The sequence below is a fragment of the Triturus cristatus genome, chromosome 9 (assembly GCF_964204655.1).
Source record: "Triturus cristatus chromosome 9, aTriCri1.1, whole genome shotgun sequence".
Classification (NCBI taxonomy): domain Eukaryota; kingdom Metazoa; phylum Chordata; class Amphibia; order Caudata; family Salamandridae; genus Triturus; species Triturus cristatus.
In genome coordinates, this window is record NC_140592.1 from 1,161,274,147 (window position 1) to 1,161,299,241 (window position 25,095).

At 45.0% G+C, this 25,095-nt stretch overlaps 1 protein-coding gene across 8 annotated transcripts in view; it reads left to right on the forward strand.

Annotated features, from left to right (window-relative positions):
• The window catches only part of SMOC1 (SPARC related modular calcium binding 1), a 798,046-nt gene that overhangs the window by 735,319 nt on the left and 37,632 nt on the right, over positions 1 to 25,095 (forward strand). For 4 of the 8 annotated variants that reach the window (XM_085627133.1, XM_085627135.1, XM_085627134.1 and 1 more), the window contains one exon: positions 21,007 to 21,184. The exons of the other annotated variants lie outside the window; for them this stretch is intronic. In XM_085627133.1, coding sequence (XP_085483259.1) covers positions 21,007 to 21,146 — 140 coding nt within the window. In that variant the 3' untranslated portion in view covers positions 21,147 to 21,184. The remainder of the gene's footprint in view (positions 1 to 21,006; positions 21,185 to 25,095) is intronic. 8 annotated transcript variants of the gene reach the window in all.

A 25,095-nucleotide genomic window follows, 5' to 3' on the forward strand; every position in this document is an offset into this window, starting at 1 on the left:
CCTTCAAAGGAGAGCCTCGAATCGGTCACCCCCAATTTCTTAACCTTATCTTTAGGGCATGGGAGCGGACCAAACTCTGGCGGCCACAACGCAGGGGTCCAGAAAATGTTTTTGCCAAAAAGTAAGACTTCAGTCTTACTGGTATTTAACTTCAAACAATTTGAGGTCATCCAAGGCCCAACCTGGCTGAGACATGTAAGGAACTGGGCAGCAGTTTCATCAGGGGAGCCTGTCACTGAGACCACTATCTGGGTGTCGTCCGCGTAAGATATGGCAGCGAAGCCCAGAGATCTGATTAGTCTAGCCAGTGGGGCCACATAAATATTAAAGAGGGTAGGGCTCAATGACGAGCCCTGCAGGACCCCACATGGCAGTGTGAATTTCAGTGACTAGTGATCTGCGAAGGTCACAAATAATTCCCTCCCTGACAGAAAGGATTTTAGAAGTGCTAGCGCTTGGCCCCTGATCCCGATGTCCTCCAGAACTTGCAGTAGTATCTGGTGGTTTACCGTATCAAATGCTGCAGAGAGGACAAGCAGCACAAGTGCTGCATTGCCTCCTGCATCAACGGTCTGCCTAATCATTTCCGAAGCAGAGATCAGTGCGGACTGCGTGCTGTGCAGCTTATGGAAGCCAAACTGAGAGCTGTCTAGGCAGTCATGCTTCTCCAAATAGTCCAAGAGAACCTCATTCATAGCCCTTTCCACCATCTTTACGGGCAGTGGGAGTCTGGAGATTGGGCGATAGTTGTTAGGGTCTGTCACATCCAAGTTAGCTTTCTTTAAAAGAGGGAAAACAGATGCTAATTTCCAGTTGTTTGGAAAAACTCCAGAAAGGACCATTTGATTAAAAATGCAACCGAAGATCGTAGCAAGAGTCTCTAGCGCCCTAAAAGCTGTAGTTAGGGTCTTGAAGAAGATACGCTTACGAATCGGCAACCAATGCAGAGAGACAAGGAGATTGCTGGCCCTAGATCTTCTAGTTAAACCGAAGATTGCCCTGGCTGCAGAATTTTGAACTATCTGCAGACGAGTCAGCAGATACTCAGGAAGACCTAAGTAAAGGGTGTTGGCGTAGTCTAGGCGCGAGCCAATTAATGCTTGCACCGTAATTTTCTTATGCTCCAAAGATAAATAGGGCAGAAACTTGCGCAACATCCTTAAGATGGCAAAGCACTTCCCAGTCAAGCCAGCAACCTGGGTTTTAAAGGAAAGAGTGTTATCGACCATCATACCCAGGTTCTTCGCTGTGACCGAATCGCTGGCAGGGGGAGACATGGCCGAAGGCCACCATAGCTTCCAACGTGGGTCTGCAGGACAGCCAAAGAACAATATCTCGGATTTATCGGAGTTGCATTTGAGGCCATTTTTCCCAAACCAATCAAACACAAACTCCAAACACTTCCGAATGGCTGCTCCATCGAAGTCACAGCCCCTGTCACAAGTGAACAGGAGCTGTGTGTCATCCGCATAGGATATGATCTGGGCCCCTAGCTCCTCCACCCGTGCCGCAAGAGGTGTAAGGAAGATATTAAAGAGGGAAGGACTCAATATGGAGCCCTGCGGGACCCCTACCTTAAGCTGCGGCATCCGGGCGGAGAAAGGGGGAGCCCAGATCGTTTGTGTCCGATCGGCCAAAAAAGACTGAAACCTTGCGAACACCGTACCCCGCAGCCCAATCTCCCAGAGTCTAATTAGGAGGAGGTCGTGGGGGACGGTGTCGAAGGCCGCCGACAAATCAAGCATGATAAGCAGGGCCTTTCCACCCCTATCGAGGGTCTCCTTCACAATCTCAGTAACCTCAAGAAGAGCGGTCTCGGTGCTCAGGTTAGATCTAAATCCAGACTGTGACTGATGTAAAAGGGAGTTGCCCTCTACAAAGTTGGTAAGGGTGGTATGAACACACTTTTCAGTGATCTTGGCCAGGGCAGGAAGCAGCGAGATTGGCCTATAATTAGAATGCAATTTAGCATCTGCATTTGGTTTTTTAATAAGGGGAAGAACTAAGGCCTGTTTCCAGGAGGAGGGGACTTTGCCCGACTTCAAAGATGCATTAATGAGAGGGTTGATGATCGGATTAAGGGCAGGTGCCAGGGTCGCAAGACACTTGGCGGGACAAGGGTCCAGGGGAGAGCCAGATTTCAGGCTAGACAAAAGGTCAAGCGAGGCCTGAGGCTCTAAAGAGGGAAAACAGTGCAGGGTAGGGCCCACAGAATCCATATGCATAGCTGGTGGGCATAACCAGGGGTTGGAAAGGCCATCGACCTCTGAACCTTTGCTCAAGATGATCTGGGTTCCTTGCAACGCTGACTGGATAGTACGTATTTTATTAGTAAAAAATACTGCAAGCTCCATGATCCAAGGTTCCGAGAGAGCAGATGCAGAAGTGCAGCAGGAGGGAGAGGTGAATTCTTTAACAATCTTAAAGATCTCTTTGCAGGAGCTATCTGCTTCCTCGATCCTTCTGGCCAAATAGGATTTTTTCTCTGCAACGAGCTCCCTGTGATATTCTTTCACTGCTGCTCTGTAAGACTGCTTAGCCGATGTATCATAGTGCCTCCTCCAAATTCTCTCCAGCCTCTTGCAGTGCCTTCTCTTGGCCGCCAAGGCAGCAGAGAACCACGGGGCTGATGCTAGTGCCAGTTCAGATCTAACCTGGCGAGATGGTGCCAAGGCTTCCAGACGTGCAGTGAGCCAATTCTGAAAACACACCACATCATCCTCCAAACTGCCCGTAAAAACACAAGGATGGGTATCTAAAGCCTGGGTTATCATGGCCGGGGTGACTTTGTGGAAGGCTCTAGAACTACGAGCAGCGAGCCGCTGCGAAATGCGGGCGGCCACAGGCTGATGTACTAGCGTGAAATCCGCTAGGAAATGGTCCGACCAAAGAACTGGGGCAAGGGAGGAAAGGACCACCGGAACGGTCGAAAAAATTTGATCTAAAATATGCCCCTTCTCATGTGTAGGGGACTGTAGGTACATATGAAGTCCCACCGACGATGTCATATCCAGAAATTTTTGCACCTCAGGATCCTCGCCCTTATCCATGTGGATGTTAAAGTCCCCGAGTATTAGGCAGTGTTTTGTTCTAAGACTCAGTGTGGAAATGATCGATAACAAATCCTCAGTAAAGGAGCCAAGAGGGCCAGGTGGTCTATAAAGCAAAAGCCCCAGGCAGGATTGATGGGGGGGATAGAGCCAGGGAGAAGGCAAGGATTTCACAGTCAGGTAAATCATCCGTCGACAAGATGGTACAAGGAATGTGCCTTTTAATGATAAGTGCCACTCCGCCTCCCCTTCCCTTGCATCTGTCTCGACGGAAAATAGCATATGAGGGAGGGATGGCAATAGCCAGATCAGGTTCCGAGCCCTCACCGAGCCATGTTTCTGTGAGAAAGAGACAATCTAAGTCATCTTGTGTTAAGAGATTGTATATGTCGAGAGCGTGCTGAGGAAGAGACCTAGTATTTAACAAGGCGCAGTTAGTACCTAAAAGAGGGAGCTTGCCAGGACAGGGAATTGTGGGGTCCGGCATCCACCCACACGTGGGGCACTTAGTAATATCCCCAGCAGAGTAGGGGATAGCTCGCTGACATGGAGCAGTGTGTACATTGTAAGACAGAAGATCATCTCTAGTGTACATCGAGCCAAGAGCTAAAAGGAACCCACCAGAAAACGTTCCCGAGCGCTTCCGGGACGCTGACGGGCGCAGACGGGCTGACTCAGGCGAGACTCCGGCGCAGCGACGGCGCCCCCGCAAACGCGACCGCTAGCGCGGTGGAACACTGTTTCCTTATATGTGGTACACTAGAGCGCTCCCACCACTCTAGCCCCCACTCAAGATGGCCGCCGAGTGCAGAGAAGCCTGAGCCCGGTTTGAAGCTCTAACGGCAGCTAGCGCCGTGATAGATGGGCGAAAATGCGTGCAAGTGTATCAGAGGTATGCTGAGTGCATTTACAACATGAAAATCACACAGTTTTAAAATTAATTAAAAATCACAAAAAATCATATGTATGACCTGATCTGTAATAAATGCTCATAACTTATTCCTTTTTGTTAATATGTATATATATGTGTGTTATCCAATAATATGTATCATACACCTCATGTTGTCTACAAGTAATATGTCCACAGCATGTTATTGTAAATATTTATTCATTTGTCTGTATTGTATTGTATTTGGTTTTATGGCTGGTATTTTCAACACATCCTTCTGGTTTTTAGGTCCCGCCTACGCAGCGCGCATGTGCTCAATAGGAGGACCTTTAGCCGTCGCTCTGCTCTTTTTGGAAGCACATACTCGTGCTTGTGGCGGCTTCCACCTTGCGGGAGCGCGCAGGGGAGCACCACAAGCACGAGTATGTGCTTCCAAAAAGAGCAGACTGCACGCACATGCACGCACCACTCCTGTGCCAGCAAACACACAATTGCAGTGCCAGCCATGCATTTAAAAAAACAGCACAATTAACGGGTTTTTATCCAACTGCTTTTTCAACCGTGGTCTTTCATTTCCTTTTTGATGCTGTGTTTTTTAGAATTAATATTTTGGGCTTTCTCTTGCGCCAACAGTTCCAGTCGGGTGGCGGAGCCATTTTAGAATAAGTGGCAAAAATACAGGTTTCAAGAAGGTACATCGTGGGGGGTACCGTAGGTTTATGCACGAGTTCCTAGATACCATGATGCTCCCTGTTGTGTGGCGCATTCTGCCATTTCCTTCCATTAACTTTTTTAATTTTAATCTAACACTAATGCTTTGAATAGCAAAAGCAGAACTAAACTTAAAACTAAAAGTCCAGCACTGAACAAAGCTGTTGCGTGCCGTTTACTTGCCAAACGGGTTAAGACGGGAGTATAGCTGGCGATAAATGCTTCTAGTTCTAACGTCTAACGCACAGTTTCATGCGTGACCTCTTTAGTGTCATGGCTTTTGAGACAACAGCACTTGGATTTTTGAGCCAATGCTTTTCGGTGTTAAAAGCTAAACTACGTATGCCACAAAGTAAGCTGCGGTCAGATTAAGACCAGGACTGACTGCAGGTGTCACGGATGAGGTGGGGCCACGTAAGAGCTGCAGGTCAAAATATAGTTGGAAAACTTGTACCTACAAAGACTCCCGTAAGAAAAATTTATATAAAATAGAAATACTATTGAAACAGGAATAGAAAATGATAAACCTTTCACCCATTCATTGATGTGAATGCTTTTAAAGTGTGCACCATTAGCAACATGTTAATACTACGTTGCAGACACACAGGCTGAATACGGTTCAAAGTACCCTACTGTATTCTGCAAGCTGTATTCTGGGTTCACCTCTCCTACACCACTTGAACTGAAGTCCCAGATTACGATGTTTTTTCGGGTTACGACAATGCAAGGTACTGTTCGTCCCCTTGTATCCCACTTGAAGTGGGCTCCAAGTGTAAGAGCAGCAATAAAAGGTTGGCATAGGAGCTTTTAGGACCCATTATTCTTTGAGCCGTTTGTACCAGGCGCGTATTGGTGCCTCATTGTTTAGTCCGGTTTCTCTCCAAGTGCAGGAGAAATATCCATAAGGATGGACACCGCTGAGAAGTGATTTCCCTCCACCATTTCATTTTAAGATGGAAGTGATGATCGTGGGCTATGGAAGGCATTTCCTGTTTGGCCCATTAGTCATCTGGAGTGCGTGTTGCCAGATAAATGAGGTGTTAGCAGGCGTTGAACACTACCTCATTTTAGTGGTGCCTTATGAGATGAGACAAGAGTGGATGCTTGACATATACATGTTGTGGGATATGTATTTATTTAGTGTTTTATAGAGCGCGAACGTGACCCGTTAGGGTATCAGAGCGCTTTACAGGGATATCACATTGTATACAAGTATGATATAGCCAAAGAAAAAAAAACATAAGTAGGAGTTGAAGGAGGAGATACCTTTGGGAATAACAAGGTGTATACAATGTTCAGATCATAATGCAGAGAAATCCAGCAAATACATTTGTGGGAGTACAAGGTCAGTACAAGATGAATAGCAGCCAGTCAGTCCAAACTCTAGCGGCAACAAAAATAAGCAAAGTCACTGAGCGGTATGTGCAATGCATGATTTATGGGAGAAACTTGCCCATTAGGAAGGTTTTGGCTTCCTTTTTAAATAGTGACAGAGAGGGAATTTTTCTGATGACAGATGGCAACGAGTTCCAGATTCTTGGTGCGTCCCCAGAGAACGCACGATTTTATGTTTTTTCCTTTTGGAAGCAGGGTGGCTGGAGCACAAAATCTCTGGCAGACCTGGAGTTTCTGACTCCTCCAGAAACCATGATTTTCTGGGTGAGATATGCTGGGGATTTCGTGTGTAGTGCTTTGTGGGTGATTCATGCCATTTTGAGTTGGATTCTGGCTTCAAGAGGAAGCCAGTTCAGCGCCTTCAGATGCGGTGAGATGTGGTCGAATTTTTTTGAGCCGGTTAAGTATCTGGCTGCGGCGTTGAGGCAAGCTTTTGGGGGGGGCAGTGGAGATCTTGGGCGGGTCTGAAAGGGTTGAGCATCCATATTAGATTCTAGAGATAACTAATGCCTGGACTGCTATTTTTAGGTCCGAGGCATCAAGGAAAGGTTTTAGTTTCCCCAGGTAGCTCAGGTGAAACCTGGCAGTTTTAGCCATCGAGTTGATGAGCTCTTGCATATTCAGTTTGCTGTCCAGGGTTATGCCGAGAGAACGCAGAATCCACTATGGTCGGTGTGCAGTTTAGTGTTGTGATCGACTTGGTCCATTCCTGGATGTCAGTGTTACTTTTTTGGGGGTGAGATTAGAAGGAACTCCGTTTTTTGTACATTTAGTTTGAGCTGGTTGCAGGCGAGCCATTGAACAGACAGCTTTAGGGCCTCATTCAAAGAGTAGATCTCCTCTAGAGATGAGATTTTGATGTAGATCTGGGTATCATCAGCATACATGTGGAAGGAGATGTTGGGGGTACGTAGTAATTCAGCTAACGGATCTAGGTAGAGATTGAAGAGGGTTGGGTAAAGAGTTGATCCTTGGGGGACTCAGATCGTTATCTGGGAAGGAACAGACAGATTACTGTTGACTAAGAATCTCTTGGTGCGTTTTCGGAGGAAGGATCTAAACCATTCGAAAACGGTTACTCTTACTCCCATCCTGAATTTGAGGCGTTCATGTAGTTTCTCGTGGTTGACTGTGTCGAATGCAGGGGATAAATCCAGTAGAATTAGGAGACATGTTTTGCCTTGGTCAAGGGCTTGGAGAGCATTATCCACAATATGGAGAATAGTAGTTTCCGTTCTATGCCCAGGTCTATAGTTGGTGATAAGTTAGCTCAGTTGAAGTTGCACACATTTCTCCAGAGCCTTCGCTAGAAGTGGGATATTGGATATGTGGCTGAAATTGTCTGGAGTAGCATGATTCAAGGTGGGTTTTTTTAAGATGGGGAAGACTTGACCGGCTTTTACAGAGGCAGGTATGGGCCCTTGTAGTAGGGAAGCGTTGATTATTGTAGTCCAAATGGGAATGATAAATTGGGAGGTCATGCAGCTGGAGGGGAGTGGGTCATTAAAGCGATTATTCGGATTTAAGGAGGATAGAATTTGAGATGGAATGGTCGTCGTATAGCTTGAAGTTGGACCAGTGTGCTTGGTTCTTAGGTGTGTCGGGGGGGGGGGGAGTAGAGATGGGACCCGGCAGGAAGTGGTCAACTGTTGGTGGCAGAAATAGGTTCTTTTCCTAGGGAGGTCATTTTGGCTGTAAAGAAGGAGGAGAAATCCTCACAGGTTATTAGGGATATTGAGGTTTCTTTGGAAGTTTTAGCCAGTTTGTTAGATTGGTGTTTGACCATTTCAAAGAGCTTACAAGGTCTGTTCTTAGCATTTTCCAGTTCCGATCTAAAGAACTCTTTTTTTAATTTGAGGATGTTCCTGTTGTAAGCATTTCTGGTCTGTCGGAGAAGTTTTAGGTGAGAGGCGCTGTCTCCACGTTCTGTTAGCCGGAGGGTTCGCCTTTCATTGTTGAGGGATCCGTTGAACCAGGGGTTTTGGTCTTTAACTCAGGATCTTTTTAGCTTTAGCGGGCAAGAGCATCAATTATGTCAGACGTAGTTGAGTTGTAGTGTTCTGTAAGGTTGTTGACCTTTGAGAGATTTGGGGGTTGGGGGGGGGAGGTCATTCTCACAGCGTGCAGCCAATATCTAGGCTCTTTGTGTCCCTGAGCCAGACTTTCGGTTTCACAGGTTGCGCTGGCCTGGTCTTGTGGGTGCCAGGCAATAAGAAGGTAATAGCGTGTTGGTCAGACCAGTCGCATGGATCTATGGAGTTAAGCCTGACCGCCGTTGCCTTAGCAATGATCCAATCCAGTGTGGCGCCTTTCGTATGAGTCGGTAATGTGCAGCTTGAGTAAGTGATTGGTCAGTAAGGAAGTCTTTGATGCCCTTAACCTGAGGGTCATTGAGGTAATTCCAGTGCAGATTAAAGTCTCCGAGGAAAATGTCATTGGAGTGGGGGAAAACCTTAGCTGTAATGATTTCCATGAGGTGGTCGATGAAGGTGTCGTCCTTCCCTGGGGGGTGGTAGAGGATGTGCAGTTTGTACAACTAGGTAGCGTAATTACATATGGAGAGAGCCAGATGCGCAGGAGTCGGTGGGGTCACCGTGAAGTTCAGTGGCTTTGACTATTAGGATGAACCTTCTTGGGACGGTGTTTCGCGGTTACAGATTTTCCGCACAGGCATAAAAGACAATCTCATTGAATGGTAAAGTTGAAACAAGCATTGGCATATCCAATAGATCTCGCCTTTGGGACCTTATAAGTGTTTAGCCATGCAACAGTTGATGTTGTTGCACCAAGGATACTGTGCTGCATAACTAAACACTTATAAGGTCCCAAAGGCGAGACCTATTGGCTATGCCAAGGCTGGTTTAATACGCATTATTTATGTCCATAAGTTCACTCGTGACAATTAGTGCCACATCGTACACTATGTTGACTTTTTGAAAAATGGATTTTACTAAAATATGCTGGTCATGGTAAAACTCCATGGAGTATGTTTTCAGTAGTGGTTTACTATCTCCATTCCATGGCACTACCTTCTGTGACTCGAGCGAGGATACGTGACGGCCATGATGTGACTAGACTGTCACACTTCGGTTTCTTTCCACGTGCACGTGATGCGTGCATGCAGAGGTTTTTATCTTCTGACATCCCTGTGTGCTCGTCAGTCTCAGACAGATGCCGTCCTGACAACGCTCTTCGGTGACTGACGCACAGTCAGCTAGTAAGTTCCTTCACTTTTCTTCAGCATGATAAAAGAGTGAATGTGTGTTCCTCCCCAGCAGGGAGGGTTGCGGTGTTGGATACAGAAAGATTAATTTTTTTCTGTATTCTGTTTTTTTAGAGATTAATTTGCCTTGCTCCCGTGGGTATTATACGCACATACCCTGATGTTAATATAATGTATACCGATCTTCACATTGTAAGGAACAATTAAGTGACCCAAACTACTCTGCACTACTGTGGTGATAAGTTTACTTTGTACTCACCTTTTGATTAGTATGCTGCATTTAATGCATGTAACTAGTAAATGCACTACCTACAAATCTCCATAGCTGTATATTTATGTTGCAGATGACCCATTATTGTGAGCCATGGACTGACCAGGTCTGCCATTTTGGGTGCTACTTATGGTCAGTGGACCAAATTATATTTCTGATTTTAATAAAAGCCTGTACACCAGGGAGACTACCTATAATTGAATATTTCACTTTATTTAGGATGCTATATATATATATTACCTACTGGTCGCCAATCTATCCAATGAAAATGTAAAAGATTACCTTTCACAACGAAGCGCATAATATGTCCTCCATGTGCGCACGGTGCGCGAAGCGCATCGTGCGTACATGGCCCATCTAGCGTAACGTGGGCACGCGGTGCGCGTAGCGCACCGCGTGCCCACCGTGCGTGCACGGCACTAACTGCGTAAAGTGGGCGCGCGGTGCGCAAAGCGCACCGCGCGCACGGAACGAACTGCGTTAAGTGGGCACGCACGCCACGAATGGCGTAAAGTAACTTAGCATTTAAAAAAACATACAAATTCACTGAAAAAACCATAGGTTTCACACACGTTATAGTTAGGAATTAGCATTTAAAAAACCTTGCAAATTCACTGAAAAAACCATAGGTTTCACACATGTTATAGTTAGCTGGACATTTTACTGATAAAAAACCATTGAAATTCCCCCGTTATAGTTAGTGCAGGCAACTATAACTCACGCGACCGCAATCCTCTGCTGATGACATATGTGTCTTTATGAAAAAAAAATATTTGTAATATATGTATAGCTAAAATTTAATGGAAGAAGACATGGGCAAATAAGTGTCTAAATACAGTATTAGCATCAGCAGAGGATTGCGGTCGCGTGAGTTATAGTTGCCTGCACTAACTATAACGGGGGAATTTCAATGGTTTTTTATCAGTAAAATGTCCAGCTAACTATAACATGTGTGAAACCTATGGTTTTTTCAGTGAATATATATATATATATATATATATATATATATATATATCCCATTGTCCAGAGGAAGACCCGCATGCATAGGTATGAATTTACCCTCTACGCCCAAGTTGTGTCAAAGCATTGACACCACTTGTTCTATGGCCTGGATTATGTTGTATTAGTCCCCCCCTTTGTTTGTTGTGGATGGTGCATTTTGAGTAGACTAGCATGATCTCTCGAAACGAACGTGGAAGAATAAGAGAAAGCGGTTGAGAAGGCAGGCCCACACACACTGGTTTATTGTTCTTAATATTATTCTAGCCAGTGTCCATTAAGTGGAATGATGAAATTATTGTCTCATACTGTTCTGTGAAATTTCCTTTTTCATATTCACTTTGCACACAAGCACTTTTTCTTTGCACACCCTTTTTAGAGCAACTGTTGATTAATATATCATTGGCATTTATATGTATTACCTATTTGCGATTTCTCAAAATAAGTGAATAAAAAGGAGATTTTCCTCTAAAACTAAGTATCTGTGTCTTTCTCGCTGGTGTGTAGAGAAGAATATTTCTCTCTCTTGTATAATATTTATTTTGTTTAAGCCACTCAGTGACAGACCCAAAAATATTTGGGGGTCACAGCCTCCTTGGTCCATACAGGAAGGGCCGTCAGGATCATCTTGTGTCTTTATTAGGTTTGAAGGGTGGCAGAGAAGAAGGTGTAATCCCTGGTAGGGGGGGTTGCAAGTGCACCATAAATCAGAGAGACCCACCTCCTGGAGCCAATGCAGGCCCTCAGGAGCGAAGGCACTGGTCAGTCCTGTTCATTGTGCCGAGCGGGTAGCAGGGGTGTCTAGGACTAAATTGTAGTCTGCACCTGTCAGTACGTCCGTATCTGCGGTGTTCAGTAACTGCCCCAAAGCTCTGAGTATCAACTGTTCTTGGTGTTCCTTCGGAGTGTAGATGGCTGCTAGGGTAAAAGTGTGAGTGTGCAGTGCGATTCATAAGGAGAAGAGCCTCCCTGGCTGCTCTGCCTGTGTTTGGAGTACATGACGGCGAAAGGAGGATCAGATTAGGATCGCTACCCCTGCCTTCTTCTCTGAGCCTGAGAAGTACTGGCAATCAAACGTGCGAGGCTTTACCCACTTCCAATCAAATTGAAGGAGATGTATTTCTTGAAACTGGCAGACATCATATTGGGAATCTCGAAGCATGGATAGGAGCGCCAGTCTTTTCCAGGCATTGATGCCCCGCAAGTTTAGATTCAGTATTTTAATCGTGGTGTGAAGCTGTGGATGTGTGCCTAGTGAAGGGGCTGAGAGGGCTGTATGTGCATGACCCTTGGCCAGTTTTGCTTCTGTCCACCTCTATAGGTGTGTGACAGCGTAATAACTGGGCCTTGAGGCCGCAGTGAGGGAGGGGTGGAGGCCCTGTTCTCTCGTTGATCATTCAAAACAGAAGAGGTAGGCAGATGCGTATGTCAGGACGCAGTATGGCTTTTCAGGTTTAGGTCAAGAAGAGGGTGTCAGGGGACCCGCTGTGCCTATGGTTAGAGGCTGGTAGGGGTGGGTTTGCCTTGAGTGAGCGCTGACTAAGAACAGGTAATGAAGTGGCCAATTAGGTCCTTGGAACATCGTTAGACACATTGGAAAGCCTATCTAGATAGAAATATTTTCAGATAATTTCATAGACATCGTACATACAAGTTATGACTGAACCATCATGTGCTGACAGCTTGAGACAGAATTCAGACTCCCAATTAGCACAATGGAGTAAGTGAATAGAAATAGCTTTCTAGGCGAGTCAACAGAGGAAAGGAGTAGTCCTGTGGTGCAAGTGTGGATCTGTTGCATTACAACACTGGATACTAAACTAAAAGTACAGTAATGTGAATAAGAAAGTACTGCCTCGTAAGATTCTGTGGTTTTACATATTAAGAAATATATGCCCTTTTTTAGTGCTCAGAGAGTACTAACAACAGATAAATCGAATTTTAAGTACCACTCACATTTCACACTCATTATTTATTAAACAAAAACAATCGGCCAGCTGTCAGAAACCTTCTCTACATGCACCAGGAAAGAAGATGGATGCTGTCAAACCAGTGCGGATGATTACATGATCATAGTAAAGTGCAAGCAACTCAAAACAAAAAAAACAAAAAAGAACTTTGTCACTATGGTCTGGAGTATTCCGGCGTCTGGTAACACATGCCTACGTCTAAAAATATCTGCGACCGTCTCGGAGAAAGAATTGTTGCAGCTTATCAGTCTGTGACAAAATATGAAATCCAGAAAGAACAATTGATGGACAGAATGCAGAACAATGTCATACATTCAACCCAGTATAGAGATCTGGGCCTAAATCAATTTTTTTGCTCAAAATGCCATTCCAGTTTGAACCCAGCCATATGCAAATCAGTCTTGACCCTGCGCCCAATGGGAACAGTCCAGCCTGAACTGCCAGGCCAGGTCCTCCCTGGACTGGAAACAAGCATCCTAGGATCGGTTTCGGGTTTTCCTCCCTCATCAGCCAGGATAGCTTGACTCCAGAGACATGGAGAACACAGGACCCACGTCTGGGCATACCCGTCCCACTCGGGGTGACAAATGCAAAAAGAACAATTGATGGACAGAATGCAGAACAATGTCATACATTCCCCCCAGTACAGAGATCTGGGCCTAAAATATGAAATCCATCATTTCACATTGAAAAAGATCATTTATAAATGGGGAAAATTCATGACAGTTGCCAGTCTCCCCAGCGGGGGATTTCTCAGCAAATTCAACCCAACATCAGACTGTATAATGCCCCATGACATTGAAACGAACCTCAAAGCTACCTGTGTCTGTGGTCCTTTTAACGTGGCAAACACTACATAATTCTACCATCAAGAAAAGACTGAACAAGTACGCCATTTGTGGAAGGGTAGCCTGGAGAAAACACATTCTGTCCAAAAAAAAACATTGCTGATCAACTTAGGTTTGGAAAACCACACTTAAATGAACCACTAAACTTCTGGAACAATTTCCTCTGGACTGATGTGCCAAAGTGGAGTCAATTGCAGTAATGCACAACAAAATGTTTGGTGAAAACTAATTTACAGCCACAGAACCTAGACTCCTCACAATGATTAAGTTATCCTTCAATTCCTTTCTTTATCAGTGCATTCTAGAGGTAAATGTGAAACCCTCTGTCCCACAACTAAAGCTTTTCTGAAGGTGGATCAAACAACATAAAAATAATCCAAAACACTCCAGTAAATCTACAACTGAATAGGTTAGAAACAAAATGAATTAGGATAATGGACCGGCTAAGTCAAATCTTCAGATCTCCGCCTCACTGAGATGCTTAGGCAGGACTCATAGACTACTGTAACTAAATTAAGGCCTTCAAACATCACTGAGCTGAAGCAGGTTTGTAAGCAGAAGTGGGCCAAAATTCGTCTACAATGATGACAGACTGTAGAACTCTTGCAGGAAACATTTACTCTACGTTGTTGCTGCTAAAGTGGGTTACGGTTACTACTGAATCACAGGGTGCACTTTTTCACAGAGGTATAAGTAATGTCGGCTGATGTTTTTGTTAAATAATGAACAGGTAACTTGCCTTCGCAATGCCATTTCTGGTAAAGACTATCGAACTGCAGTTTCCTCACCTTGTGAATTAACCCAGGCGCTAGAATGGATCAGGAAACTTTAAATCAATTCCTTTGCATGACGACAGTTGGTGTTGTGTGGCTCCATGCTGAATCAGTCCACTACGTATAGGACGTGGGGCTCACATATATATAAATATATATATATATATATATATATATATATACACACATATATTATTATTTTTTAACTCCTCGCGCTGCCAGTTTCTTTCTGATCTCCACCCATGCCATCGGAAGCGTAGCCACTAAAATCAGATGGTGCATTGTGCAGATGTTGTAGATTGGTATCTTATTAATGGAATGTATAATTCCATTCCACAGAACGGGAGGAGGAAGAGCGGTGAGGAATCTGCAGTTAGACTCTCTACCACAAAAGGTGTTACCAAAAGTAACTTGATCTCCGATAGAGACTTCTAATTGCAGAGTCCTCCCCTTTGTGAGCAGATACCAGAGCAGGTCACCTACCCTTGAGGTGCGTTTCTGGAAAGGCAGAAATCCTGCAGGACAGATTGGGCAAAGTGCCTATCCGCCATACCTGGCTGTCCAGGCTTGGTAACCGTATGGAGGGACATCCACACAGCAGCCTGTCAAATGTCTATGACTGGCACACCACATGCCACCACTGAGTTAGCAGCCATTTGCTCTGGTGGAATGAGCGCACAAGCCTTCTGTGTTCTATTATTTGGCAAGGCTGTAGCTGATCTCAATGCATAAAACAACCAATCAGTAGATGGTTCTAGTTTGCACCACTATGTCTTTCGTAGCACCAGAGAAACGAATGAAACGTTGGTGATCCAGTCGATAATCTCTGGTCCGATCACAAAGAAGTGCAGAGCCCTTTTTGGGTCCAGGCTATTAAGCCATTGTTCCTCCTTCGAGGGATACGTTGGTGTGTAGAAGGCAGACAGGTGATGTATTGCCTTATGTTTAAGGGCAGAACTACCTCAGACAGAAATGCTGCTTGTGTCAAGAGGTCCAGTTTGTCTGGAAAGAATGATGTATGTTGTGGTACCACAGACAATTCCTGGAGTTCGCTCACTTGCCTGGCCGATGTTATAGCGATGAGGAAAGCCATCATGATGGTAAGAAGGCAAAGAGGACACTTTGCATGGGTTCGAAGGGACTGTACATCAGGTAGAGGACCAAATTAGGGTCCCACTGTGGAATTACAAACAGAGTTGGCAGAAATGTATGGACAAGCCTTTTAAAAAATGCACCACAACAGGTGACTTGAAGAGGGAAGCCTTGTGAGGCCAACGTAAGAAAGTTGAAAGGGTCGCGAGATAACTTAACTGTTGCCACACCACAGAAAGCCTTACTGGGCTAGTCACAAGTAAAATAGGAGAACATTCAACAACTATGCATTCAAGGCTTGAACGTTTTGGCAAGAACAGATTTGGCTAATGTATGGCAGACTGTAAGGATAACACTAACCACTTGAGGGGAAAGATGGAAAGCCATTAACTGTTTCCGCTCAATTTCCACGCATGGAGGTGTAGGTTGTACAGGTTCGGGTGCAAGAATCGGCCTTGCTGCTGCGACAGGAAGTCCTCCTGAAGGGGCAGCCAGATCTCAAGCCGTGCTCATGGCCCAAAGTTCCAGGTATCACTTTTCTCGCCCAGTTTGGCACAACTAGGATGACTTGAGGCAGGTTACTTGTTATTTTGTTATGTTACAAAATTCTTATAAAGCGCACATACACCGGGTTGGTTTCATGGCGCTGCTTTAAGAGATGCCAGAGCCCTGGTGACTTACTCAGATGGTTGTCTAAACAGCCAAGTCTTGAGGAGCTTCCTGAAGCTCAAGAGGTCTGTGCAACATCTGATTTCAGAGGGGAGGGAATTCCAATATCTGGAAGCTAGTACGGCAAACCTAACACCGGGCAGACGCTTCAGTTTGAAAGAGGGTGCTGACAGAAGGTGCTTGTGAGCAGAACGCAGGTTACGCGTGGGAATGTGCCTTTGAATAAGGCTGTCAACAAATTTAGGGCTCCTTCCATTCAGGGATTTAAAGATGAGACAGCAAACTTTGAAGGCGCATCTCTGTGGGATAGTGAGCTTCCTCATGAGAAGGGACATGTGGCCTCTAGGTTGACCAAAGATCAGTCTCGCTGCCTGGTTCTGTACCAGTTGCAGTCGGTTAATTAAGTATAGTGGATTGCCAAAGTATAAGGAGTTGGCGTAGTCACTATGGGACATGACCATGGCTAGAACCACCTGAATCAGTGCTTCCTGGGTGAGAAATCTACTGATCTTTCTTATTTTCCTCAACTGGTAGAAGCAAGTTGAAACACTGAGCCAATTTGGGTCTTCATTGTGAGGTCGCAATTAATTGTTACCCCAAGACTTTTAGTAGAAACGGATGGAGTGGGATTGCCCCAGTTCCTTTGGCCAAAAAAGAAGTGAGGTCCAAGGGTTAAGGGTACCCCCTTTAGGACCAGTTCAGTCTTGTTCGGATTGAGTTTCAAGTGATTGCTGTTCATGCAGCCACTAATAAGTAGTATAGTGGTCTGAAAATCACAGAACGATTCGGGAGAGTTGCCAATGGAGAACATTAGTTGGAATTGGTCAGCGTAGTCGAAAGTGCAAGCTTTCCTCTTTCAGGGCTCGAATCAGTGGGAGGAGATAGAGGTTGAACAGATGGGGGGGGGATAGTGAGGAGCCCTGCGGAACTCCACAGGTAGTCCTCATCTTTGGGAACAGTAAACTGGGCAATGCGAACCGACAGAGCGGTTTTCCAGGAAGGAACTGATCCAGCTAAGAGCCGATCCATGGATCCCTGTGTTTCTGACACGATCGACCAATATGCCGTGGTCGACCATGTCAAAGGCTGCAGAGTGATCCAGCAGCACCAAAGCCTGCGGGGAGCCCCTTTCGGCTGCCTTCTGGAGAGTTCAAATCCAGTCAATATGACAGCCTCTGTGGAGTGTGCTGGGCGGAACCCTGCTTGATTGGGGTCAAGATATTCAGACTGTTCCAGGAAAGCAGAGAGGCATCTGGCCATGTGGGCTTCCAATACCTTGGTCAGGTATGGAAGCAGGGAAACCGGGCAAAAGTTTGTCAGGGTTTGAGGATCAGCCCCTGGCTTCTTCAGGAAGAGGACAACAATTGCCTCCTTGAAGGTATCGGGGACATAGCCCTGGGACAGTGACTCATTCAGAAGGGATAGAGCTGGTTCGGGGAGAGCAGTAAATGTTTCCTTTAAGATGCTGGGAGGGCAGCAGTACCTGGGTGAACCCAATTTTGCCTTGGACAGCAGGTCCAGGAATATCTTGTTGCTTATTGTTGAGAATTGTTCGAGAGTGCAAGGTTTTTTTGGCATAATAGAGCATGCCTCAGGATGTTGGTCATGTAGGGATGCTAGCCTGAATTTTCGGAATTTTGTCAATGAAGAAGGTGTTCAAGGAGTTGCGTAGAGTTTGAGAGGGTGTAGGTTTTATTGTGACTCTGTCAGGATTGGACAGTTCATTAACAATCGAAAAAAAGTCTTTTGACCTGTTGGTGGAGGTCAGAATTTTTTAAGAGAAGTAGGCAGCTTTGGTGGTCAGAATAGCTTTTTGTAGTCTTTCATAGCAGCTAAATAGATCCATTTGTCCTCTGGCAAGTAATTGCGTCTCCACTTCCTTTCAGATTGCCGAAGGGCTAATTTTTTAGCCTTTAGGTCAGTGGAGAACCATCTCTGTGCTTCGTGACGCCAGGCTAGGTTTATTTTACTGAGAGGTGCATGTTTATTGCCAGCTGCTAATAGCTAATTGTTAAATTTTCCTAGCTGAGGTTGATAGATTGTTTGGGCGGGACTGTGTTGGCCAGTGTATTGAGGAATATATTTTTATCCTCAATCCTCAACTGGATCTCCTTGAGTACTCCGGGCAGAAAGATGTATAGGAACACAAACCCCAGTGCTGGCAGAAAATGTCTCCGAGGGAGGACTTCCTTGGGAACTCCACTGCACAAACGTTTGGGCACTGCACTTTCTCTTCAGTGGCAAATAGATTGAATAAAGGTTCTCTCCCTTGCTGGAAACGCCCTCTGCCACCTCCACATTTAAATACCATTGGTGATCTCCTAGACACCGGCGGCTGAGTTCATCTACCCTGATGTCTAAAGATCCTCTCAGGTTTTGAACTATCAAGGAGATGCCTGGAGCATTCATCAACATCCTGAGGCGCACAGCTTCCTGGCACAGGACCCACGACCCCACTCAGTGTGTGTCGTGTGGTCCTTGAAAACGTGCACATGTACCTACTTTAGCCATGCCTTGGTCACAGCTATCCGTGGGCATCAGAGGCCTACTGCACACAGCATTCAGCAATGTAGTGTGTGGGTGGGTCACAGGCCGGTAACCCACTCCTGTACACCTTTGGTCGTGTGCAGTGAGGTATGCTGCTGGCCCAATTACAGACGAAAAGCCACTACAGCAGATCATTTGCAGTCACGTGACTGTAGTCTGATGGACTGCCTTGGTGCGGAACCGGCAGATTTCAGATGAAATTGCAGAGCCTGCATGTGCCACCTGGTGTGTTCCACAAGCAGGATGCTGTTAGTCAAGAGACCCAGAAGCCTCAGCGCTGCTCTCACTGATTAAGTGTGGGGGGGCTTGTCCACAAGATAGGACAGAAAGGGTAAGGAGTAGCTTTGCTCTACGATCTGGAGCACCCATTAGCCCAACATGATGCTCTGACATCCAGTGGGATGAAAGGTGACCGCACCTCCAAGGACAAATTAAAGCAGAACTAAACTAAATTAAACTTCTTGCAGGCCGCCTTCACTCAAAAAGTCATCAAACAGCATGTCCATTTGGGAATGCTGGACATCCGAAGAGAAGGCTCTGGAGCGAGTTCAGCCATGGCACCGAAGCACCATGCTGGTACTGACTGCACTACCCAAAGGGTTGTGTTCAAGCCAGAACAGAGTATATATTTTGCAGCATTTTATCCCTCGAGGATCAGGCATTGTAGGGTATGTCTAACATCCTTGGTGACAATTCATCCGCCATTCCGTCTCACAAGGAGTGCGAACACAACCCAGGAAGTACGAGGTGTTAGCTGATTGCAGGGCAAGACTGGCACTGGAAAGAACGCCTTTCGTTAAATTTTGGATTTGGATTTCCTGTGGAGTGGTGGGAAAAGAGTTGTTTCTGGCTGCTGGATAATGCCTGGACCACCAAGCTTACCTAGATGGGATATTGTATTAGTAAGTCTGGGCCACAACAGGACCCCTGCCACCTGTCTGTTGACCGCTAAGCAAGATTCTGGTTTCTCCCAAGTGCCCACAAGAAACCTACTATGCCTTGTTGAAAGGAAGCAGTTGTTCATGAGTGTGACCTGCTGGGCTAAGAAACTCTGTCAACATGTTGGGCTTTACCTCTTGCATTAGTAAGTTAAGCTCAAGAACTTAGGTGGCCCTCCTGATTACTGTTACAAAAGAGGTGGACACTTCAGTGACCTTAGGTTTAACTCGATGGCCGGGGAAGTACCCAACCCACTGCCATATTGCAGGTCCTCAAAAATATTGCCCGCATCAATATAATAAACGCTCTTCACCATTCTGATCATAGAACAGTTGATCTGCATCAGAAAAATTAAATTAACACTGGAGATTGAGCTTCCAAATCCGATACTTTCGGATCTGGGTCAGGTGTTGGTGATGTCTGCTCCAGCCTGTGGAGTCCGTCTCGGTGCCAGCCGTTGCACCATGGCTGGAGTCAGTGGGGTTGTGCTTGATGGAGAGTCTGTCCTTGGGTGGAAGATGAGTGGCGCGGTCAGGGATGGATCCACCTACAGGCCTCTAACAGGATGCCACCTCGAATATTGAGGGCCCAAAGGCACTCCAAAGGGATTGAGTCGGGTACCAAAGTTAATCGCTGTAGCCTCCTTCACATGATGCATCGTGTCTGCTGTGGCTGTCTGATGAAAGTGAACGGGATCGGGCAGAAGCACTTGTGCAGTCTGCTCAGCGGAGTCCTAGAGGTACTCGGGCATTGCACAACTCCAAGTGACGAGTGGTGGTGAGAACGACAGAGAACAATGCATTGGTTATTTAATATTTTTTTTGTGCTTCTTTGACTTTCTTAAACTCTTTGATATGTGTAGTGGTCTCTGGATGGGTTCTGGGAGTAGGAATGTAACCGCCCTTGAACTCGACCGGGTCATGACCGATTTCGTGACTTTTCCTGGAGTTCGGCCATGGCAAGCTTGGCGGAGCAGTCTTGAATGGCCTTACAGTTCACTTCAGCACAACTCTAGCATGACTGTGTCATGTGCAGCCGCAAGGCAGTACAGACAGATTTCCTGTGTGTCGGTCACTGACATCTTTCTTTGACAATCACAACATTGTTTAAACCATATAGTTTTGAGACCCATATCTGCATACCGCAAGAACTTTACCAGAAAAAACATGTTTTCCTGAGGGCCAAGAGTCGGCACTGCCAGCTCCGGATCTGTGTCGGAGGCTGCAGAAAGAGAAGAATTGACAAAGAACAGAGGTGACGTTTATACAGAGGTCACAAAATAACATCCAGAACGGACCAATCCAACCTGGAGCCGCACAAAGCCACCGGTTAACAAGCAAGGGAATTGCTTTAAAGCTTCCAGATCCAGTCTAGTACCTGGGGAAATTCACAAGGTGAGGAATCTGCAGCTAGAAGTCTCTGTCTGAAGAAGTTTACATGCCATTTTTCACATGACAATTAGTTGCTAGGACATGGTTAGGACTAGATAATAGTCTGATTATCTCTTGCTAAGCAAATCCATAGAATCTTGAAAGTGCTTTCTTTTTTCACACCAGTGTATCTATGAATATGCTTTCCAAAATTGTTTCGCAGGCCTCGCTTAGGAAGAATAATTTTTTACGCTCCACAGGCAACATGGGATATCTGAGAAGCTCTCCAAGTTCCAGCAAGGTAGAATGGTTTTCTGTACCAAGCGTGACCTTCCTGGAGCTGATGATGTACACTTGTTTATTTCTTGCTCAGTCCTTTATGGTTCTTGGCAGAAGTTGACTAAGTTTATGTGCAGTATTCTTGGTCAGAACATCAAGGTAAGCAAATTCCTGGTGGCATTTGGCATGTTAGATGAAGTCAAAAATACAATGTCCCTTAACCAAGAGCGTCTACTATTTTATCTTGTCCTGCTGGCAAGGCATGAGATTAGCAGAAACTGAGATTCTAAGGATCCTCCTTTTTGCTTGAAGGGTAATAAGTGATGAAAGACTTCTATTAGTTGGAATAAAAACTGTTGTTTTCTGTAGCCAGACTCTTTGGGGATTGTCTAGCTACCTTCGAACATCAAACATGTAAGGATATCTCAGATGGAGACAAAGGAATCTAAATAAAATAGTCAAGGCACATAACTGATAAAGTTGTTTCGTATGCCTCAGGTCTCTCATTTGGCTAGATACCATAGAACTCTCCTAACATCTAGTGTGTGTAGGGTAATCAAGACGAGGATCAATGTTTCTGGAAGAAAGCATGCTAGGATATTATTTGATTTAAATAGAAATCCTAAATAATTTTAGATAGAAAAGTCAGATGAGTTCTCATCGCTGTCTTGTTTTTTTAGCAACTCCATGCACATTTCATGAGTATAAAGGGCCTGTAAATTATTAACCTAATAGGCCTGAGTGACAGCCACCAAAAGTGCCGCATTTCAAGACAAGTTTTGTGAAGAGGCCCTGGCGACAGATTCAAAGGCTGGACCCGAAAGATCTAAAATCACTATTCTCAACTCGTAAGCTGACTGAGTCTTGATTGTACAAACTATCATTATAGTCCCTTCCAAAAAGAAAATATTTAACCACAGGGAGTCAAAGGTTTCCAAAAGACTCTTAGAGCACATCGTAATGGCTGCTACATGTACCTTAATTGAGGAGTATTGCAGCCCTTATTTAGCCAGAAAGAGCAGGTAAGTAAGGGCAGCGTTTTTGGCACTGCGTAGCGTCAAAATTATTTTGTATGCATCAGATGAATATTTTCTATCGTCTTGAAGGAGTAAAATGTACAGTAGAGAGGTCTCTTCGAGAATATCCTGCAGACTTATGGCAGATTTAAATATCCATATTGAACATATTTGGGAGATAGGAGGCCAAGCTAACCGCTGGGAACAGAATCTCCAAAGTAGGTACAGTCCTCACATTACTTTGTTTAGGGAGCACTAAAAATGTATAGATCCATTAACACTGGCATGGTGACTTTGGAGCAATTAAGATCATCCTGACTTTAGGGTACATCTACTTAATAAGAATGCCAGGATCAGTGGAATTGTTAAAGGTTAGGCATTTGTAAGGTGCACGCTTGTGGAAGCATCATGTCATAGTGCTAAAGCAATGCAATGCAACAAAAGCCAAAAGAGAGACGGAAGGAGTGACTTCTGGTAAACAGTGGAGTGTATGATTACCATGGTTTTCAAAATAATTCAGCTTTTTTTATTTTATTTTTTTATTAATCTTTTTATTAATTTCAACAGCATAATCACATTCACATTCCATTCGATATTTCGAACAATCGTATAATGCGTCATCACAATACCCAAGGGGAGAGAAGCTATAATCACAATATTTCAACATCTCGCTCTCCGCCACGCTGCTTTTCCAGTTCCACCGATGGGTGATACACATAGGTTTCCACGATAGACATACCACTTACCCCATTTCCTATCCCATTTTTTCAGACACCCTCGTGTTTTGAATACTTCCATTTCTGCAATCATGCACTGATCTAACTCTTTCACCTACGCTGGGGAGAAGGTGCATCCGCCGCCCCCAACCACTCGCTATTTCCCACTTAACCAAGGTATAGCCTAGTGTAGTCAGCAGCAGCTAGCTCAGTTCTTTTCTGATGGTGCTGGGTCTCTTGGGACCTCTCCTCTAGATGGGTAGGGTAGGCCTACCCTACCCATCTAGAGGAGAGGTCCCAAGCTGCTGTCTCTCTCCCTTCATAACCTTGTGGGACCGTGCTAAGCCTCTAAATGTCTTTTGCTATTTTAATAGTATGAGTATGACTGATGTATGAATGAGAGTATGATGAGAGATTCTTTTGTGCTATATTAGTGGCGGGGTTATTTACATTTAAAAATAAGTTTTTTCTGTTTCGTAGATTATTCAATGAATATGTATGTGTATTGTTTATAAAATACTGGATGCTACTTCTTAAGTAGAATTTATTAAATTGAAAAAAGTGAAAAAAATAAAAATGGTTACTAAATAACACTTTATACTGTATATATGTTCAATTATCCTATTATGGTTGGCAGGAGAGAACTTGTATAAGTCTCTGTTAAAAGCAATATAGGTCCTGATAGAGGTTTTCTAGATTATTTTCTTGCTCTTGGTTGCCTTAAAGGTTTTGAGCACCGAATTGTTCTTAAGAAATCAGCTAAGCCTTGTGTCCACAAGGTGCGAAGGGTGCCAAATTTGATGATTGAGCCGTTGAGGCTTGAGCTTGAGAGATTGTCGAAGTTAGGTGTGATTGAAGAGATTGAGGCCTCAGAATTGTTGGCTCCGGTGGTTCTGGCGACCAAGGATGGTGGTGCGGCTGTGAGAATGTGTGTGGACTTGCACGGATTGAATGAATGCATCTGGGTGGACCAACAGCCTCTCCCTAACATTTCTGAGTCCATTAGTTTGCTGAAGGGAGCCAAGATCTTCAGCGTATTGGACCGATCATCGGCTTATCATCAGATCACTCTTCATAAGGACTCCAGGCATTTAACATCATTCGTTACTCCCTTGGGAGAGTATCGTTTCCTGAGGATGCCCTTCGGTTTAGCCTCAGTGGCAGCCTGTTTTCAAAGAGTGATGAAGCTGGTTCTTGGGAGTCTAGCGAACGTTATGTTTTTTCAGGACGACATCCTTGTGTATGGAAGAAATGAGTACGAGCATGAAGTCGTGTTGAGATCTGTGTTAAGCAAATTGAGAGAGAGCGGACTCACTGTTAAGAGAGAAAAATGTAGAATTGGTCTAGAGTCTGTTACCTATCTTGGTCACGTAATTTCTGGAGATGGTATACAATCAAAACTGGAACTTGCGGAGAGTATTGTCAAAGCTCCCGCACCTAAGGACAAGGAGCAAGTCAGATCGTTCTTAGGTATGGCAGAGTTCTACTCCAAGTTTGTCAAAGGTTTTGCAAGTGTTGTCGAGCCTATTAGGGTTTTGCTAAACAAAAGGGGCGGGGTTTGCATGGTCACCTGAATGTGAGGCAGCCTTCAATTCAATAAAATTAGAAATAGGGAAAATGCCAACTTTAGGTCACTTTGATTCAAAATTGAAGACCATCTTAACAACTGATGCCAGTCTGGGAGGACTTGGAGCTGTCCTTTGTCAAGTTGTAAATGGTGTGGCCTTCGCCTCCAGAGCCCTTTGAGAAGCTGAAGTCAACTATTCTTGTATTGAGAGGGAAGTATTGAGTGTGTTTTGGGCGGTACGTCATTTTAAGTTTTATCTTTGAGGAATTCAGTTTGTTGTGAAGTCCGATCATCGCCCCTTGTACAAATCTTTTCATGTCATCACAGTGATCATATGACTCCTAGACTGGAGTGAGGGCTTACAGGAGTTTAATTTTCTTGTGCAGTATATTCCAGGTCAAAACAATAAGCCTGCCGACTGTTTGTCACGTCTTCCCATTGAGACCGAACAAATGCAGGAAGATGTCTAGTGTGTGAGTTGGGTGATGGAGCCTTCTTTGTCAAAGGAAGAATGGTTGTGTGTGAACAATGATAGGGTGTTTTTATCCCTCAAAACGATCATCTCTAAGGATTGGCCAGATTCCAAGGATCTTGACTGTGATCTGGAACCTTTCTGGACGGTGAGGAATGTTTACACTTTTTGTCAAGGGAATCTCACGAGAGGTGACAGAATGGTTCTGCCTGACGATTTAAGAGAAAGGGTGGTCACCTTAGCTCATGAGGGGCATTTGGGAAGAAGCTTCACCGAAGCTCGTGTCAGGGAAAAATACT